The sequence below is a fragment of the Clinocottus analis genome, unplaced genomic scaffold, assembly GCF_023055335.1.
Source record: "Clinocottus analis isolate CAN_PGR_092001 unplaced genomic scaffold, fCliAna1.0.p SCAF_18, whole genome shotgun sequence".
Classification (NCBI taxonomy): domain Eukaryota; kingdom Metazoa; phylum Chordata; class Actinopteri; order Perciformes; family Cottidae; genus Clinocottus; species Clinocottus analis.
The window spans coordinates 9278525-9299830 of record NW_027175909.1 but is presented as its reverse complement, the minus strand read 5'-3'; the positions used below and the strand labels follow the sequence as shown (position 1 = coordinate 9299830).

Here is a 21306-nt window from a genome sequence, read left to right as displayed (position 1 = left end):
TCTCAAACTTGTCCAAAATAGGAGACAAAAAGTGTCTGCTTATAGGCCTTTCTTCACGCACGCACGAGCTCGCACGCGCACGGAGGTCTTGGCAGGACCGAGTGGGCTGGTTCCAACTTCAGGGAGGGGCGTGGTCAGGGGCGGCACTCCCGAAGCGCAGCCAAGTTAAGGATAAAATGTGGATAAGTGATGCTTTAGCGGCTTTGGTGCAAGAATCCCGAAAGAAGAAAGAGCCACTCTCTCGTTTCAAACGGAGGGAAAGCGATCACATCACCTCTTTGATTCAGATCATATGGCAGCAAGCGACAGTCATCACCGCTCCACCTGAGCGCTGCTCAACTTACTTTGAAGGCGGACTTTTTTTTTTTTCCTTCCTCTTGCTGCTGAAGTTTCTTCACAGCCAGATCTCTGTCAGGATATCAAGAAGCGGGCTGCATTCCAATTCATTAAAGGTAAATTATCTCCCAAGTCGACGTTAAATCACACCACCCCATTTCCATTGCAATATACATTACCTACTCTTCCCGTTTTCCATTAGCTGTTGGCACTTGTATCAGCTTCTGTCAGCATTGCAGCATGCATACAACAAACTGAGAATATATGTAAGCATAGAGTATTGTGAATTCATTAGCTATATTGTGCATTCTGTGCACTAAACTACAGCTGTACTGCTAAATGTGATTTGATGCTGTATTTATTTTTTGAGCAGCTCCCAAGCTGTCTTTCTGTTTTATTAAGGGAAAAAAGTCCTCAGGGAAGTTCAACACCAGTAGTGATTTCTTTAATTCACACTTCCACTAGTCATTCCCAGTCTGCCAGCTTTCCCCCAGTGAAATCCATGAGGTTACCAGTGGCGCTGCACCAAACCGAGTGTCTGCGAGCCAATGCGGTGTCCTCACCAAGTTTAATATTGACTCAAGTTATTCAGCAAATTTGTTACAGGACACCAGTTCCAATCCTCCCAATAATCTTGTTTTGTTCTCTTCTCTCGATGTCTTTGCCAGCTCACGCTGTCGACTAATAAGGAGTGTCGCTCTGTGCTGGCCTGCTCCCCGGTCCTCGCCATCCACCCTACCTGTGTTTGGAAGGATAACCCCCATCACCATCTCCAGGATGAGGCATGTATCTCTGTGCTGGCTTAGGGGCGTGTCCCTTCTCCTGCTGCTCCAGGCGGCCACTTCCATGGTGATGCTTCCTAACTCCACGGGCTGGGAGCAGATTCTGGACAAGTATATGGACGAGGAGGGGGACTGGTGGGAGGCCAAGCAGAGAGGGAAGAGGGCCATTACCGACGGTGACGCGCAGCTCATCCTGGACCTTCACAACAAGCTCAGAGGCCAGGTTTACCCTCCTTCTTCCAACATGGAGCACATGGTAGGTGGATGGAGGATGCGGAGGGTTTGTCTGTGGAGATTGATTTCCATGAAGAAATACATATATACTTCATGCTGTTTGTATGTATTAAAGAACACTTTGACCCTATTCTGAACTCCTTAAGAGTCTTGCACACTTGTAGACCATGTAGCTTAGTGACCTGACCCAGTCACCAGACTGGCTGGCACTTGTCCCTCTTGGCTCGCACACAAGCAGCATGCCAGCATCTGAGCACCTTCAAAGATGAGGACAGCCCCTCTACACACACACACACACACACACACACACACACACACACACACACACACACACACACACACACACACACACACACACATCTCTACCATGTGACGTTGGTTGTTTTGCCAGAAGAAAAGAATTCCGCCAACTTGCCAATGATCACATTACTACTGCGTTTTTCTTTTACTCATGCTGAGAGATTTGTTTGACTTTATCCTTTGGCCATCACGTGTGTGTACAGCGCCAGATCACTTTTCACAGTGCAATTAGAATCAGAGCACGGCACCGGGGCTTGTTTTACCAGCTGTCTACCCCCCACTAAACACACCCAAACACACACACACACACACACACACACACACACACACACACACACACACCTTTTGTAAGTCAGCGCTCCACAGATCTGGAACTCCTCCAAATACACTATATGGGTATGCACTGCTTGACCGCCACAGTGCATTGCCACCAACAGTACTTAGGAGGTTAAAAATCAATACAGTATGCAGAAAGTAATGAGGTTTTATAATCCTTTCATCTCCACTTTGAGAGCTACAGAACAAAAGGCAGTATTATTCGATGGTTAAGGCAAATAAACAGTTCCTGCTGGGGGCAATTGCTGGACTGTGTAATTGTATAATTGAGAGGCTGGACTTGAGAACCCCTCTGGTGTGTGTGTGTGTGTTTGTGTGTGTGTGTGTGTGTGTGTGCGTGTGTAAAAGCACCACTTTGCCTGGCAGGCAGACTCTAGCGGAGAAATGCTGAGCCAGCAGCGCACAGCTCCTTTCTACTGTCTCCTGTTACAGTTAGCTGTTTTTTTCTAGCTCCAGGGGCACCCAGGGGTGAAGAGGCATGCAACAAGAGGACGTTAGGTGAGAGAAAGAGAGTGAGAGCTCGAAGGAATACAAGGAATAGTAGTTAAATATAAATGTAGGTGTAAAAATTATAACGTTGCTGAAAGAAAGGCAATGAGAGACGCACAGAAGTGTAGAATGACTTTTTTCAACAAAAAAAAATTATAAGTTTATTTGAATGCGACTAAGGACAGAATAAAAGAAAGATGGAGATGTTTGGAAGGGCCACAAAGTAAGTAGAGACAATAACTTTTAAAGATACGTGCTGAAATTAATTGTCATTTACATTTAAGCATCTGCATGAATGTAAATATCTGTCAAGCGAGAAACTGTTCAGGTGACAGAGATTTTTAGTGATTTTCTGTGCTTTATTTTGAAAGGGGCTCCCTATTTCTCAGATTTTCCTCCAGTCTGCGTTGAACTGCCGTCACCTTTCAGAAACCTCACAGCTTCACTGTACTGGAAGACTTCATAGACATGCTTCCCTGCTCTCCCGACACACCCATGCATGCAGATGCACACATACACACACACACTCACACAAATACCCAAGCGCACATACATAACCATTGCGCCATCAGCTTTGTTATTGTCTGCCATTGTATTAAACCGTAACCCGGCTGACCCTCTGTGGCAATCATCACATAAACTCTGAGATAACATCAATTCACCCCCCCCTCCCTCCTTCATCTGTTTCCTTTCCTTGCCCCCTCTCTCTGCCTCCCTTATCCCCGTGGCTCCGTTCCCATTCTGTCATTATCCAACACAGAGGCCCAAAGAATTCCCTGGATAAGCATTCACACTCCATAGTGATCCACAGAGCTTCAATGCAGCGTTAGAAGGTGGGAGAGCGGTTCTGTCTCTCACTCAAATGTTGACCGACAGATATAAACAGAGAAGTGTCAGTATTTGAAGCGCTGAAAGGCAAACAGATGGCATCATGGGAGAAAGGGTCCCACCTGCAATGATGTTTAACTTGGCCTTGCCGGGCTACGCTCAGGTCTGAGGTGTCTGTGATGTTTGCGGTTCAAGATAAAGCTGTATTGACAGTTTGAGATGAGTCAGAGTTTTGCTGAAAGTGCCGGCCATTTTAATTTAGTGTTGGGTAATTTGGCTGTTCAATCAGACAATAATTAAGGTCTAGACTAATAAATTAGCCTTGCATTAACCCAAGATGTTTAATTACGGTAATGTGGACAAGCGAGTGAAACAGACAGCTTCAATATTAAAAGAATGTGCTTTAGATGAATAAGATTGCCAAATAAAAAGTAATTACCAGACTCCAGTGGCATAAAAAAATGAAGGAGAGCTGTCTAAACTTATTTTATCCCTGCAACTTTTCTTCTGCAGATTACCTCAGAGCTCATAGGCCAGCTCAGAGATTGAATCTCTCCAGTGTGTCTTGGGTTTGTCTCTGGGTCTGGTCAGCTAGTTACACCCAAGAAAAACACTTCCACTGGTTTCTCTCAATGTTAATCGCAGCAGCTGAATATCATAGTATGAAAAAAAAAGTTGGTCCTCCCAAAGAGCGTTCTGTAGTTCCTCAAGTCCACATTCAAGGTCATGCTCCAGTGAAGCAAACAGGACAACACTATCCCAAAATAGAAAAGATGCCACCCGAAAAACTGGAAACTCTCTTGGCCTCACCTGTCACACACAGAAGAGCCAAGAGCCCACGCTGAACTTGCTTGATGTAATGCCAAGAATGCAAACAGATGCTCTTGCTCTGAATCCACTCATAAAGAACACCTTCTACGAATACCTCAGGGAGCATTGGTCATAAAACTTTTCAGAGATGCAAAACACATGTAGATCAAATTAGCAAATTCCAATGATCCTTTAAATATCTGTGAAGCATTACGCCCAAGAGGACAACCCCGTCAACCGGCATCCTGTCCAGACTGCAAGGTCTTTTGGGTTTAGGAGTGACTCAGCAACAAGGAAAAATGACTTTTGTAATGTTAGACTCAGGAGGAGTTTTTTTTTCTGATTGGCTGATATTGTTAATTGTTGGGAGAGCTGAAACTGTTATTATTATTTCCAAGACATTATAAATCCCAATATTGGACCAAATCAAGATATCAGGCTGCTCAATTCTGATGCCGAGTATAAGTGAGACAGTTTCCCGAGTCAAGCCCACAATAGTCTGCTGTTCTGGTCAAACTATGCTCCTGGTCTAACATGATAATGGGAGATAATGGTATTCACTGGTTGACAAGATTCAGACAATGGTCAACCCCAGGACCTCTGATGTGAGTTGATGTGGGCTGGAATGTGCTGCATGCAACACTGTTTACTCCAAATTGGTGTGGGAAGTAGTCAGAGAAGATAAAATAGATAATCCTCCATTTGTCTGCCTGTTTTCTCTCTCCTCTTACCACATATCCTCCATTTTCTGCCAGGTTTCTCATTGCATGTATCTATATTTTTACTCTGTCACGTTATACAATTCCCATATCTTTTCCCTGCTTTCTTAGTATTTCTCTACATGCACCATTGACAATGAACAAGAAATTCAGACTTGCAAAGGAAGTCCACCTCTGTAGCCTTTAGAATGCAACCAGATGACCAAGAAAGAGAAGAAAAAAATAACCCCAAAACCTGCAAATGAAGTGTTAAGTGAAATATACAATGCTGCGTGCACTGTGCTGAAAGACTCCAGTAGGGGAGGTGTTTTTCTTTACGGGCCCCAGCAGATATGTGGTCAGGGTGGGTAGGGTATGTGTGTGTCATGGGGGGGGGGGGGGGGGGTCTTGGTTACAAGGCCTCCCTGCTGGGCTAACTGTGCAAGCAACAGCAGCCGACAGCAGTCTGCACAAGGTTCAACAGCTGAAAAAGGTTTGGGACGATGGAATGAGTACTTCAGCTGCAAGGATGCTGCTTGTACTCATCATTATTTAAGAACGGCTTCAGAAGCATCACGAATCATAAAGACTGTCATCAGCTACATTCCCTCTGAAGACACTGCAGCTAGTGAGAGAGTTGTGGTCGTTTTTGTCTTGAAACCTTCATCGTGGCCAGCAGAATGTTTTCCGACCCCAAACCGTTCATTAATGGTCACAAACATTGTGTTGAACCCGCTTAAGCACAGAGCGTCCTGTGTGCTGTGGTTTGCAAATCGTTTGGTACTTTCCACCGCTCTAAGCAATGTGTTTCAGTCTGCTCATCTCTCTAAATATTGATTTTTTTTTTTTTTTTTTCGTGCAAGCAGGTCACTTGCAGAGAAAATCGTAACAAATGTTATTGCTGAATTTTATTTTCTCACTACTGCTGATGACCAGGCTCAAATCTCTTCCGATGTTTCTGTTTTAGCATCGTAAGCTCTTGTACTGGCAAAAATGGATCTGACAATACTGACACACTGACACTTATTCTCAGCTCACTGCCCACAGAGGTAATTTCTGAGCAGAGATAGAGTTTCAAGTAAACACATTCTCCTTCCTGTTTTAGCCCTGGCTCTGTCAGTCATCATTTGAGCTTATTGTGCAAGACAGACCACAGGCAACTGCAGACAAGGTTGCTGTTTCCCCAATATGCTACATCTTTGCACATATAGAAATGTATGAAAACTCTACTCCACACCTCCAACTGTTTATTTATTCTATATGTCAGTTATGTAACATTTCTACGAGGCTTTGTGTTGAAATCTGACATAGACCACTGTGCCAATATGGCGGAGTCAGACAATGTTACCCTGGTGTTATTAATTTAAACCAATAGGTCCTCTCAACAGCAAGTTGGATTCCCAGAAAGAGCTGAAAAAACTGCTCAGCGCTAAGAGTTAATTTGCAGCGCTGCCAGACATCCTGTTGTTAGGTGGGTGGGTGTTTCAGGAGTAATGCAGAGAACAGCAGTTGTTTCTGGTGGGACTGTAAGTGGGTGACGGACGAAGGGGGTAGTGGTGGAAGCAGGCGAGTTATTTTAGTGTCTGTTATTGGATGATATTTCAGTGAGGGTAAGCTATTACTTCCAGGGGCCAATGTGTGAGATGTGAAAACTTCTGACACCTCCGCTGGTGTACTAATGCTAACGCACACAAACACATTCCTATGCACACACACACACACCCACACACACACACACTAATTGACTTTCTCGTAGAAACCAGTTACGTTAGATGACCCACACTGAAGGTGACAGGGAAGGTGTGCAATTAAAGGCCCATACGGTGTCTTTCAGAGGAATTACAGCTGGAGTTTTTCTCACATTTTTTTAATGGAAGAATGTAGGTCAGCAGGGAGGAAGGACACTCTTTGCATTCCCAGAAAACCCCAGAATGGGAATATGATCCCTTCGTATCCAACCAGAGCCAAACTTAACTGAGAGGGCAATTCAGAGAGAGGGAAAGTGAAACAAAAGCTTGCACCCAGACATCTCACCAGAGACATATGGAAGGTATTACTTAAAGGAAAAACAGCTTTTGCATTTTCTGAATAACCCCAGATCCTACGGGAAAAAGCATTTGGGGAAAGTCAGCTGAGAAGCAATAAGGGAGTCAAAAAGCTCTTTTTACAGCAGCAGGAACACATCAGCATAGTTCTGCACTTAGTTTAGAGATTAGTGCAGTTACTTAGCCATAGCAGTTCCTTGTCTCTATTACTTATCATGACATATGATAAGTAATCCTTGTTCAGCAAGTCTTTGAATACCACTCCACATCATTGACAGCTGAAGAAACTCTACCAGGCAGTGAATTTCTCCAGTTCCAGTGCGAGTACACTAACCGTTCTATGAGCTGACATTGTTATATATATATATTACGGCCCATTAGTTGCAATGCAAGCGGCTTTCTGTCGCAGTGAGTCGGTTTGTTTTGACTTAGTATCAAACATAATCCTGAAAACTTCATATGTTTTTTCCATCTGATCTGCTGTGTAGGTGTGGGACACAGAGTTGGAGCGCACGGCCGAGGAGTGGGCAGAAACCTGTCTGTGGGAGCACGGCCCTGCCGGTCTGCTGCCACAGATCGGACAGAACCTGGGAGCACACTGGGGAAGGTAAACATTAATTAAGTATACACAGTTTCTGCATCCATAGACTTTTATTTTGTCCAAGGTTGAGAGGGTAAAAGGGTTGTTTTGCTGAAAATAGGTACAGTCTTCAAAGTTATCATGTGTGTGTTTGTAGCTGACAGGAGGCTTAATTCTGTGGATAGGATAAGAAGATTGATAAGAACAGAATTATTGTATAGTTTGATTTTACAGACACATTGTGAACCTGAAGAGTCAAAAGTGAGTATGTTAGGATGCTGCCTTGGCCAGGAACCCATTGGAAAATGGAAAATCTCAATTTGACTGTTTGGGATAAATACAGGTTAAATAAAAGGTATTTGAATATGAAGGCCACTTTTCAGTCAAACAGTTAGCTTGCCATATGTTATTCAAATATTAAGCAATATACAACTCATTTAAACTAATTTAGAAGTTATTCTGTATAGTTTAACACAGCTGCTAGCTTTTCTGCTACTTTCTTCACACCACCAACACGTTCACACGGGACATAATATTTGCTACATTGTACACTCAGCCGCTCATAGAGCGTCTGAAAGCAGCACTGCTTCACATAAGAGTCTCTTGTTCCACATCTAATCATATCACTTCACAGTCAAGATGCTCACTTGATTCTAATCAGATTGACTCGCCCCACATGCTGCCAAATTAGTGGCAATCGTTGGTCACTGCAGTCTTTTCAGAGTGCACACATGTTTGATTGAAAGCTCGATGCTTAATGACAGCAGATGTCTTCACATTGCTGTGCTTACCAATGGCGCTTACTTCAAATGGTAGCTACATCTGTTACATACAGTGTAGTGCAAATTACTTCATCTTTTGATTTGGCTCGTGAGATACCCTGCCAGGCTACATTTAGTAAGGTATGACATGCTTGCTGTATGCTCTCTCTTTAGCTACCACCGGTATCTTAGAATTTAGTTTTTTACAAACACCTTAGTGGTTTTGTAAGCACAAGAGTTGCTTTGTTTTGCACTAACTAGGCTATGGGTATCATGCATATAGGTTCTTGAAAGACGACTTGCAGTAAGCTCTGATGCATAACATCAACTCCCAAGCCAAAAGAGACACAAGACAACATAAATGTTTTTTGAGCATTGTCATCAAAGGTGCATACGCTTACTCATCTCCCCAGGTATCAGCCACCTACGTTCCATGTGCAGGCCTGGTATGATGAAGTGAAAGACTACTCCTTCCCTTACTCTCAGGAGTGTGACCCCTATTGTCCCTTCAGATGCTCCGGCCCAGTTTGTACTCATTATACGCAGGTAGCTAGGTCTGGATTATACCATTTCTTTACCCATTTCCTCTTGAGAGTTTATCCTTTAGTGAGCTATGACTTGATTACATGTTTTTTCATGGTCTGTCTTGCTATTCTTTTGCAGCTGGTATGGGCCACCAGCAGTCGGATTGGCTGTGCCATCAACATGTGTTACAACATGAATGTGTGGGGACAGATTTGGGCCAAAGCCGTCTATCTCGTCTGCAACTATTCACCAAAGTAAGTATATTGGTTGTGAGGTCTGTTCCCAGCTGCATGAACATTAAACGTTTCTTTCACTGAAGTTTAAAACTGTCACACACAAATGGGTTGAAAAGGAATATAGGTTATTAGTTTTGCTCAAGTATAATGAGTTCGGTTCAATAAGCCCTGTCTGTTCTACCACCTGAACAGAGGAAACTGGTGGGGACATTCGCCTTACAAACATGGGACCCCATGCTCTGCCTGTCCTCCCAGCTATGGAGGCGGCTGCAAGGAGAACCTCTGCTACAAAGGTATGTGTCTGAAAAATAAATAAAGACTGTGATAGAAACTGTGAGGAAAAATAAGTTTCGTTTATCCCTATTTTGTGACTTTGCTTGAAGATGACAGTTCTAACCATCCCCAAGAGGAAACCGAAGAAAACAATTTCATTGAGCCGGAGGCCCCCCACACTCCACAGAAGCCCCGGTCTCGGGCCTCCAAGCCCGAGCCTCCCAGTCTTCCAGCTCCAGCCCCCACCAAGCGCCCCACGGAGGACCTGCACAAGAATGAAGTGGTCAACACACAGCAGATGTGTAAGCTGTCATTTAACTTTTTATTCTGGATCTTGTTTCATCTGGTTTAGGATTAGGAGGTGCGCAGAGTGGCAAGAAATTTAGGATGTGATCTAATGGAAAAAAACATCTTTTTATTTATTTAATACATTGGGTAAAAGACAAATAGTACAAAACATGTGCTTAATAAGAAATATTTTTCTTGCAATTTACCTTAAATTGCCTCGATGTTCTCTAGCTGTCTCTCCCTGATTACAACTCTGACAGTTTCTGAAGTGTGCTTAATATTGCAAGTCACTCTTTGGAGAAGTGAGGGGAGGTCTATTTCAGCATGATCCCTGAGTGTGTGTTTGCTTTTGGCCGGCTCAGAGAGGTTGAGGGGTGAGAGCGGCTCCATGCGATTTTTAAATTTCTTCCTCTCCGCAGTGAAACGGGCCTGTGCTTGTAAACTGAGACGCTTCCTCTAGAATTGCTGACCACCCTGAACCCTGTTGCAGGAATTCTTCTCTTTGGTTCTTGAGGCATCAGAACAAAGGTCCTCACTGGCTGTCTCTCAACTCAGCCTTTAGGAAACTAGTCGCCTGCATCAAAGCTGCCGCTTCATGCATGTTGGCTCCTGTACGAGCACTGAAAAGCCTTTATGTTCATGTTTTTCAGCTCAGCTGGTGACCTGTGACACTAAGCTCCGAGATCAGTGTAAAGGAACACCATGTAACAGGTACAGTTCAGATTAAATCTAAAAAAAAAAACAGCAACACCACAAAATAGAGTGTACAGTTTACTTCATCTTATTTTTCCCATATTACTCACACAGATACGAGTGTCCAGCTGGGTGCATAGATGCTACAGGAAAAGTAGTTGGGACAGTATATTATGAAATGGTGAGTATACTTCAGTTCCTCAGGCTGAGTAATGCAAATGATGTGGTCAATAGTCAACCAATTAACAGCTGTGTGTCCCGTCAAAGTGCACGAGAGGCATTGCAGTGCTACTTGCTTACAACTATGTTAGCAAAGGGCCATCAATGTTACATTGTAAATCAAATTTTTTATTTGCAGCAATCCAGTGTGTGCAGAGCTGGTCTACATGCCGGTGTCATAGATAATGATGGAGGATGGATGGATGTAACGCGCCAAGGCAGACAGGACTTTTTTATCAAATCCAACAAGAATGGAGTTCAATCTCTTGGGTGAGACAATAACATTAGAGACATCCCCATGATTTATACTGAAGATGTTTTAAAGCGAGATTGGTAAAATAGTCACAAAATAATGTCAATGTTTGTGTTTCCCCTTGACAGAAAATATCTGAGTGCTAATTCCTTCACAGTTTCCAGAGTAGCAGGTTAGTCCGACAAAAATGTGACACTATACTTAGAGATGTGTGACATTTTGCATGACATTACTAATTACACGCTGCAGCTGTGTGTTGAGATTCCCTGTAATTTGTTCTTACAGTCAAAGCCATCACATGTGAAACCACAGTTGCACTGATGTGTTCATACCAAAAGCCTGCAAAGCATTGTCCAAGGTATGAACCTGTCTGTCTGCATGTATATGTTTAGTTCTCCAGCATCATTTAGGTTTCAGTCATTAACCATGCAACTGGTCTATTTTTAGATTATACTGCCCGAGATACTGTTTAGAAGAGAATCCTCACATATCCAGAGTAATCGGCACCAGGATATACTCCGATGTAAGTCAAGCTATTGAACCTGAATTATTCATGACGGTAACCATTGTCAATATTTCTCACGGGAACTTTTCTCTTGCATACCTCTGTAGAAGTCCAGTATATGCCGAACAGCAATCCACGCTGGAGTAATCAGGAATGATGTGGGCGGCTACATCGATGTAATGCCGGTGGACAAGCGGAAACACTACATTGCCTCATACAAAAATGGCATTTTTTCAGAAAGGTACGGGATGTCTCGTCTAGCCAAGCTGACCTCTTGGCTAGCTGTGTGTGCATATGTTTGATAATATACAAACATTTAGAAATGTTAAACTCCAATCGATAATTTTGTAACAAAAACACATTTACAGAAAAACTGATCACCCTGGTTGTAACAGCGTTGAAAACAGTTTTACTTTATATTGGTAGAAACCGCTGTTGGACAACTAGAAGTGAAATGAAGCTGTTTCAGAGAATACAGAGCGGGTGGTGTTTTGCATTTTATTCTGGATTTTATTGTTTAGGGAAATAGCTAGTCCTATGTCAGTATTATGTCTTAAACTTCGGTTGGACAGTTAAGGGGTTAATTTGTTGGGGCTCAAAGAAAGGGAATGACAAATCAATGGCTTTCAGGTAGAGATAAATGTGTCCACTCTGCCCTTCCTTGTGGGTCTAGTCTTTCCAATTGCAGGCAGTTCATAACATCTCTCATGCAGTGTGCATGGGAGGGTGATTAACTTGCCTCCAGTTTAAAATAATGAATTGCTTGGCAATTAGTGCAGAGGAGATGAGTGAATCTTAATTTAGTTCTAGGAGAGGTTTGTTTGTTGGTAGTAAGTAAAAAAAAAAAGGCAATCAGCAGACAAGGGTAAGAAGCTTAATATAATGTAAACAAAGAATACAAAGTCGTGAAGAATAAATGCATTAAGAACGAGGACATCCACCTTCACAGACATAGTTTAAATGTTAAGTCTTGTTTACAATGTGACACTCAGTGTCTAAGGCATCCCCAAACATACTTATAGGATGAAGGATGTCAACGAGGAAAGAGCAGGTTAGCAAATAAAACACTGCATCATCAACATATAAGTATACTTTTGCTTATATTGCCCCATTATATTCCCATTTCCACTCTGAAGAGGATGGGCGACTCCGAGCAGTAAACAAGATTGGCTTGTCATTGGTTGAACAGCAGCTTTTGGTATGTTAGTAAGCCAGGGAATAAAATACCTACCCCATAAATTAAAAAAAAACCTAAGGATATAATACAGCGCTTCTGTATCAAGAGGAACAAGCCTTTGACCAGAATACATATTAATAATAATCTATGTCTATCTGATGTTGAACAAACGTACTGTTTTAGTCAATCCGATGTGTGCGTTGTTTTGTTCTTACACCATGGGTCCTATGAGACCAAAAGGGGAATCGCAAAGAAGGGAGCTTGTGTTTGCATAGGAAAAGAAAGTGAGAGCATGTGTTGAATCAGGCTGTACCACTTTACAACAGCATTAAGGTGACAGGTCTGTACCAGCCGCTGTTCAAAGCTTAAGAGTGACCCACATACTTTATAGTATGTTCTAGCTTTTTTAAATATAACATTGCTCCACCTTTGGGCTGTTCTGTGGTCTGCAGAATGACTCTTGTTAACATGACCTGCGCAGAGGACAAACACACACTCAGTCTCATTTATTCTACGGCCTTCCCGCTCTCTTTCTGTCCTCCCCCTCTCTTCCTCCTGCCTCCTTCCACCACATTATTCTTTTTCACTTCACTGAGATGCCTGACGTCTGTTAGTATCTGCCCATCATTTATCTGTCTCCTTCCACTTCACAACATGTCTGTCTTTGTTGGATGAACACATGAAGGTCCCCTGTGTTTGTCTAAAAATGGGTTTATCTGTTTTCTCAGGGAGCCCCAACCCCGATGTGTTTTTGTCCTAACTGTCACTAAAGTGTCAGACAGCACTGATGTAGACGTTGCTCCGTAAAAACCTGAAGTCGGTTTGCTTGTGTGTGCATGTCATCGATGTCTCTCCGCAAAAGGCTCGGACATGTTGCGTATTTGACAGAAGCCGCACCCAGACTGACACTCTCCCTCTTCTTTCTCTTTTCCCTGCAGTCTTCAAAACCCTCCTGGAGGAAAGGCGTTCCGGGTGTTCGCTGTGATTTGAGTGCCCCGGAGGGCAGCTTCACCGAAGAGAAAGCACACTCGGGCTGTTGAATAGGCAGTAATCAAGCCCCGTTGTCAAACTCAATGACTGAAATGTTTCTGGCTTTGCTACACTCCAGGGGTTAGAGGTCGTCTCCATGACGGCGTAAACCCAGCAACAAAAACTTGACACACACAATGAGAAATTGTCAGTATTCACTCGCACTGAGTGTTCAATTTGCCATTCATAGCAGGAAATTTATATCGGGACATTTTGTAAATATCTCTGAAAATGTTCTTGTACATATTTGTAAATAGTTTCACACTTGCGTCTGAGTGCCATCACTTTGCCCTCTCAACGATGAGCTGTGTATGAAAACTGATTCCAGAAATCCTACGATATAACATTATAACGGCACTTAAGGATGAATCAATTTTATTGTATTACGTTTGGCACATTTTTACTGGTGCTCTGGAGAGGTTTCTTGTCATATTTTGTACTTGTGTTAATGGTTGGGGAACAAATTGTTATGCATTTATTTTTATATGATTATGCTCTATATCAATATGATTTATAAAGGATGCTGCTATATGTTTTTATTATGATTGTTGTTGCTGTTGTAATTGCCTGTGTGATGGGTTTTGTTTGTTGGTATTTTTCCAGATGATGTGGTTTAGTTCAAACTCCCTGCAGGTCGGGAAGTCTACTCGTCTCTCAGAGTTGTCATTCTCTAACAAATCCTACACATGCATTGCATTTTAATGAATGTTGTTACCCCATATATGTTTCAGGTTATATCAAGCCACAGCCATTTGACATAGATGAACAGACGCAATACCATGCAACCATTTTTTTTCCATACAGTATGTAGAAGAATCAACAGATATATTTGCTCCTATTTCTTACCAGCTCTCAGCTTTCTTTCAAGCTACAACCAATATATTGGTCAATTCATTGTGTTTTTGTCACTTTTTCTATCTCCATTATACATATTTTCCTACCTCAGGTTGTTAGGGAAAGTCCATTTTGCAATAAACTATTACAACCAACACCGGCTTCTGATATCTAAATCAGTCAACAAGAAATGTGTTTGCAAAAATAAGAACTTTGGACTAGACACTTAAAAATGTCAGAAATCTGATCGTATCATAATTGGCCTTTGTTGTTGTTATCAATACCTTTATAATTCAAGTGTTTGAAAACACAAAAATTGCAATTTCATGAAATAAAATGTAGTTTCTTTAAGCTTAGAAATTGACAAACATCTCCTTCAAACTTATGTTAATATTATATGTCCTGCTGGCAGTGTCTATAATGTGGTTCATTCTTATTCTTGAAGATTTCTTTTAAGTAACATGATTGTAACTCATGTTTGCTGAACCCAAAAACACTGAGTCAATTTACCTCAAACCTATAGTGAAAGAGAAATCTGAGAGTATTTTGAAGTTTCAGACTTTGACAAGAAACTCTCTAAATAGTATATAAATGAAAAAGAGCTATAAAATATCTTAAAATGATAAAATATTGGTATTCTAAAATGCTGCCAGTGGTCCTGGACCAGTCCAGCTGCTGCGGGTCATAATGCCCGCACATTAAAGCTGACAATCTGCTCCAAACCCTCATTGGCGATGAGTCGTTTGACTCTGCATACTTATCCGCTGGGTAAGAGCAAATGGGAAAGATCAAAGTACTGCAGGGAGTCACTGAAGTGGTAGGTTCTGTGGGCTGAATGACAACTGAACCCAATCCCCTGGACTTCCAAATCCATTGCTGCATTTGAGGGGAAAGCCTGCATTGCCGACGCCAAAGTCCCACAGGATGTGGCAACCCCATCCCTGATATCCAGACTGGTTATTTATCCAAACCTTGGAGAGCGGAAGCGTTTGATTTTTAATGTCCCAGCTTTCCTCTTCGGGTCTGCCACCAGGGAGCTGAGTCGCCACTCCTCATTTGCTTTCGAGCAGCAATGGAGCGAAATGACCAATCCGTAATGGGTCCCACCATATCCCTGTCTGGCAGTGTTATGATGTGTGGAGGGCTGCAATCGGTTGTGACTCAGGCTGCCAGTATCTGCTATTTCCCAGACAAGTGCTACTTAATCTTACATGATGCAACTGGGTCAGTGACACAGTGTGAGTGCAATCTACTTAAATTAATTTTGTATGATTTTTACGAGTGTACATGTGTGGCAATCGTATTCACAAATCTATCTGCATTGGCAGATTTAATTGCACATGTGGTGAAGCACATGCTACATGTCCTCTGACCCGCACAACATATGGAAAACAACTTATTGGTGGAGAACCATGGGAAAGGGGAGATCGTTGTGTGCGTGCGTCTCTGCATGATGTTGACAACTTATATTACTTCACTCAGACTGTACAGTTGCCCACAAACATGCATCCAACACCATCCTCAAATATGTGTGCAATCATTCAGTCATTTACGCTCTGACAGGTCACGTTCAGATCAATCCCAAACACTTGTGATTGGCTGAGTTCTGCAGGAGAAAGGGCTGCGGAGTGATTGATAGGCTGTCCATGTGCACCCAGGTCCTGTGAGAGAAAAGAGAGGCATACATCAGACGGGTGTCAAAACTCACAACAGGGTGTGGTGATAGGTGGCGTGGCTCCGAAGAATGAAAGGTGGAGCTTATGATGAGGAGCGTAGTGAAAGGGAGAAAGACAGGGACATAGGAAAGGGCAAAGCGATAACGTGAAGGCTAAAGAAAGCAGCGTGATGTTTTGATGCTCCGACACCTTCATGAGCATGACATTGGAATAGCCTTTTCCTACCTTTTAGACTTCATAAGAACATTCCAAGTTTCATGAAATAAAGTTTAGCGGGCGCAGTTTCATCGCATTGTTGGACACTATTAGTTAGTACAAAATGCTGCATGATTTCAAATAATGAAGGAAAAAGTGCAACACATCAATTGCTGGTGATAAATCGGTGTGTTCCTTAATGTGCGACCCACCAGACAGACAAGGGTGTGTGAGGAGCAAACTGACAGAGCGACAGCCACAGGCCCATTAGGGACAAGGAGACAGAGTGCTGTGAAGACAGATGGGATGAAAGACAAGCTTGCAGCTCGCAGGGTCTGCATGGTGCCACCAGTGTTTTCAGACTGTCGTTTAAAATAAGGAAAGCCATTAATAACCTCCTCACTGTGCTCTGCTCAGCTGCAGTCTGGCGCTTCTTGCGGGGCTAAATGTGGCGCTGCATGGCAGCAGACTGGCAGACTGTGTCAAAGAGACCAAATACACCTGAGGAGAGCAAAAGGGCGAAAGAGACAGGCAGACAGTTTGAATGTGCTACTGCATTTGTTTGTGCCATACATGTGTGTGGGTGTGTGTGTGTGTATGTACTGTTTGGGTTTAATTGTATTTTTTTACTCGCTCACCTGTTTGTTTATGTGCTACGTCTGTGCCGCCTGTCCCACTGTGGCTGGATGGGAATCAGATAGCAGTGATGCAGTCAGGGAAGCCGTCAGCACCAAGGTGAAAAGGTATGGTTGCCAGTGGTAATGACTGTGTTCCTTCTTGTCAAACCTTTACTTTGGCAGATGAACAAAACATAAAATCTGACAGGGAGTGGGCTTTTTCCCCTTATGATCCAAAAATATTACATGTACATAGCCACACTGTGAATGTGTTTTTGCAAAAGATGGAGTGGGTACTTTGGTGGAGAAAAAAATAAGCTTTTCCTGAGTGGCAAGGTGACTCATATAATTATTGAGTTATTTTAGGCCTCTGTGCTTTTAAAACAAACCTCTGACAAATCTTAGACATTTGATTTATAATAAACATTCATTACCAGCTGGCTCTGCTGTGACCAACCCACCCAACTGCTTGACTGAAATTGAAAGTCTTATAAATGGGTGCTCAAGACCATTGAGTTGGAGTACAATAACTTGTTACTTTAAAATCAATCAGGGGCCAACAATAGATGATTGAGGATTTGTTGAATTATTTTGTGTACATTTTTGCTAGCCTGTGCTTATGCGAGGCATTATAAATTAAACTGTAACAAAACAATACGTTGGATGGTTTGACTGAGGTGTGAGTAATGACCTAATATTGTTAAACCAATGGTCACCTTCATGTTCAGGGTTATAGTATGCTGGTATAATCTGCAAAATAGTGCCATCGGAGAGTGATGAAGCTACAGCAGCTGCACAATGTCAGCATCTCAGACTTTGCCAATGTGTTGTCCCAGGTTAATTGCGAGAGGCTTTAACAGATCAAAACTCCCTCTTTTCTTTGGCCCAGCACAAATAAATGAGGCTTTCCAAGAGAAAAGACGTCTTTGTTTGATAGAGATTTAGGTCCTGCAAAATTATTTTGGTTATAGGTCGGAGTAGAAAACCCAATCAAGAACATTTGTCAACACAACTCCTGACAGATTGTGCTAAACACAATAATGTGTATCTATATATTTATTTATAGATACACATGTTAGCTATTGTGCTGTCTCTCACTGTCTTTGTCTCTCTTGTACACAGACATATCTGTATGCATACAATGATGAACACATACATTCATCTTAATTTATTACCAAAGGGGGGGACCTGTCCATCAGATAATTTACAATTTGCACACATAAGTTGCTCACACTGATATTTGTTCCTGTATAAATGGGTGTCAGTGAAGCAGTTTTATGCTCTGGATGCAGATGTTGGCCACATGTAAAAAACCTTTCCAAAAACAGGCACTGTGGAGAAGGGAAAGTTGTGCTTACCTCTCTGGGAGGGGCTGGCTGCCTCCCAGACTGCACTGCTGTTAAATCTATCCCTCCGAATAAATAAGGACAGTCCACATCATCTGGACACTTACAACAAATAATCAGCATCTCTTCTTTGAAGGCATATAAAGACACATGTCGCTTGATAATTCATCAATGTTTCAGAACAGTCTACTTATACAGAACACATTTCTACAAGTGAGCTGTCCAGCAGAGGTATCCTGTTTATCCTCCAGATGTGATTGCATTAATGATAATAATACAAACTAAGCTAGTTTAGCAATGTTAGCATCATTCTCCACACACAAAGCCATGAATAATAAATAATAGAGGAAATGGATTGAGTTTCAAAGAGCCCTGACCTATCCGAGACACAATCAGATACTCTGCGAGTAAAACAAACACTTGTTTGCAAAGGAAAGAAAAATAAATGTTGCAGAAGAAGAGAAACAGAGTATGAGATGCCTGGCAAGACAACAAGGAACACTCTGAAGCCACATACAGTCTAGTTGAGGGTCATGGCCGAACAATAAGGCCATGCATGGTAGATGGGCACACTTCTTTGCATTCAGTCATAATAGAAGAAAAATAAAGTGGGAGAGTCTTTGGGCCAAGGCCTAGATGGCCCACGGGTAGTGGGAGAAGAGCGCAGCAGGAAAAAAAGTCATGAGAAACTACAGTTCATACTAAACTACATCAAAGGGAGTCCCAGAATATGTTTGTTTGAAAGGTTTTTGCACGAGTCAGCAAAATATATTCTTCCTTTTGGAGCTGCCTGCTCTATGTAGCGTAGTTCAGTGCCCAGACTTATGTGCAGTGGGTGATACACCAAACACAATTATAACAGAAGTCTCCTGGTGTGTTCACATTGGGATCATCGTCAGGGAGCAAAGAGTGCAGACTATAAAGAGCTGCAAGGAATCAGGCGTCGGCGACAGGCCGCAAAATCACGGAGGAGGCTGTCCCCGGACTCTGACGTCATCACTGACCTTTCGTGTATTTACAGAGGAGGTTTGATTTCCACTCTTTTTCCATGCTCACACATGAGCCGTTGTGAAGCGGGCCCTGGAGGTAAAAGAGTAGCTTTGTCCCGACCTGGACGGTGAGCACTGGAGTCATGTGCTTCTGCCAATCCCGACGAAGGACCCACAAGCCACGGCCATTGAGAGAAGCACAAGCATCACCTGTTTTATATTAAATCTGTCAGATTAAATAAGGAAGCCAATAACCTGCAGCTCTCAGGGAGCAATTTTAGCCAAATTTGACCCTCTGCTACTCTGATCATACTTGTTCAAACTGTTTTCACACTGAGCTGAGGGACCAGGCACCTTTTGCAAAGAAATCCATGAAGCTGCACTTGATCATTTATTTATGAATCGGATGCAGAATAAATAATCTTCTTCTATAGTTCAGCAACGACAGAGCGTCTCGCTTTTTATTTGGGACAATGTAACTTGTGTTGAATCCCCGGCACTTAAACCGATTGATTTCCGTTTTTCTGCAGCAAAATATCGCTTCTTTTCTACAACTTACATGTTGCTCATTCATCACCTTGTTAGATTGTTGAACACGTACAGAGATATCATTGTCATTGAGTAGAAACATAAAGACGTTTAAAGAGCCCTTTCAAAGTACTCCCCCTATAACGCAGCAGACAATATTGCCCTCTACAGGGCATACACATTAGTCACGCTTGTCTGTCTACACTCTTTTTCTTTTTTTGTCATGGGGGGGGGGGGGGGGGGCAAGAGAGGCTGTAATGAGTTAAAGAGACACAGCACCACATGTGTTGATGAATGTGTAATTACCCAGTGTTTAAAGAGCTTGAGATTCAGGGGCTGCAGGTTGGCACAATGAGATCAAGACCCTGGATTACACCCTCTTGACATTTAGTATCTGCCTTGCTGTGGTGTCCTTCAGCATGAATCACTGCTAGTTTCCTGTCAGGTCTCCTGTAGTTGACCCTCGCCGTGAAGGGCACAGGAGAAGGAAAGACACGAAGGAACTCAATTATTCCTAAATTGTATTTATAATAAAAGACAACAGACATGATGTCAGTCTCAAAATAATGTGTTGACAAGAATAATAATAATAAGGCTTTTATCATATGATAATTCACATGATAAAATGACATTATGCAGACTGATTTATAACTCCCAAATATATTAATTAATCCAAAGGACCATTAGCTCTAATTCATCAAGTGTCTCTGACTATGAAATAAGATTAAAATGAATGAGATGGTCACATGAAGGACCTGGTCAGTGATCCAAGACCAGTCCCTAATTCACTTGATATTACACGGTCTAGAAATCCTGCCTCTGGTCTCCAAATTAGCTGTGTGGCATGGAAAAGAAGAAGAGGAAGAAGAAGAAAGAAAGAGGCGTCTCATCGCTCTTGTGCTAGTGGGGGGAGAAACCTATCTTACTCCTCTTGTCTTCCAGTAGTAGTCGAGTGTGATGGATTCAGCCTCCACCGGTCGTTTTCTCTGAGAAACACTACAGCAACAGAACAGCTACGTCTCCAGAGACCCAACCCCGGGGTCAGCTTCAACGTGGCATCAGATGGACCCCAATTTAGGACACTAGGACTGGGTCAAACCAGCAGGAGGTATGGCCTTTCCCTGAGAATGAGCCACTTCTTGTCTATTCATTGTTATCGTGCTCTTTCCTCTCTTCTCCCTATTTTTTTTTTTATAATTTCCCCTCTGATTCACCCTCATCCATCTGCATCTCTGCTTTCCCTCACTTGCTTTCCTTACCCTTCATCCTCCCCCATAGAATACTGATCGTTGGTGTACTACCTACACGGTTTACCTTTGAAGTGGATTTTCTCGCTCATTTACAATTATAAATCTTCCCTGAATGCAAATGCACCCTTAATCTCATTGTAGATAAGGCAGAATTTAGAACGGACATTCCTGAAAGGTGTATCTGCCAGCCGTGAGTTTGAACAAGCACAGAAGCTCCTGCAAATTAAATCTTATCCGTAGCTTTTCTGATAACATTTTTGGGTTAATTTGGTAACGGGAAAAACCCTTGTAATAGGTTTATACACTCATACGCTCATCAGAGATTGAAGTAAAGGACCCTCTTGAATCTCCCATTCTCACGACTCACCTTCTAGAGAAGGACAGAGAGGCCCTCCAACCACTTCTACTTTTTGCTGTTATGGAGTAAATCACAAACATGTCACAGTTTGATCCTCTGGGACTATCCACAACCTT

The 21306-nt window shown here is 42.6% G+C and overlaps 1 protein-coding gene across 1 annotated transcript; it reads left to right on the top strand.

Annotated features, from left to right (window-relative positions):
* Nucleotides 1-255: 255 nt before the first annotated feature.
* On the top strand, nt 256-14368 carry crispld1a (cysteine-rich secretory protein LCCL domain containing 1a). Its single transcript, XM_068581713.1, has 15 exons — nt 256-452; nt 1005-1374; nt 7347-7465; nt 8613-8745; nt 8863-8978; nt 9153-9253; nt 9344-9535; nt 10172-10232; nt 10329-10395; nt 10573-10703; nt 10815-10858; nt 10972-11044; nt 11134-11209; nt 11299-11432; nt 13307-14368. The coding sequence occupies exons 2-15, from the start codon at nt 1114-1116 to the stop codon at nt 13356-13358; spliced, it is 1560 nt and encodes a 519-aa protein (XP_068437814.1). The 5' UTR covers nt 256-452; nt 1005-1113; the 3' UTR covers nt 13359-14368.
* The last annotated feature ends 6938 nt before the right edge of the window (nt 14369-21306 follow it).

Excerpts from the sequence above, each read along its gene's own strand:
- crispld1a (XM_068581713.1), top strand. The coding sequence starts at position 1,114 with ATGAGGCATGTATCTCTGTGCTGGCTTAGGGGCGTGTCCCTTCTCCTG. Across the intron at positions 9,536-10,171 it reads GGTCAACACACAGCAGATGT|CTCAGCTGGTGACCTGTGAC; the intron begins GTAAGCTGTCAT and ends CATGTTTTTCAG. Across the intron at positions 10,704-10,814 it reads AATGGAGTTCAATCTCTTGG|AAAATATCTGAGTGCTAATT; the intron begins GTGAGACAATAA and ends TCCCCTTGACAG.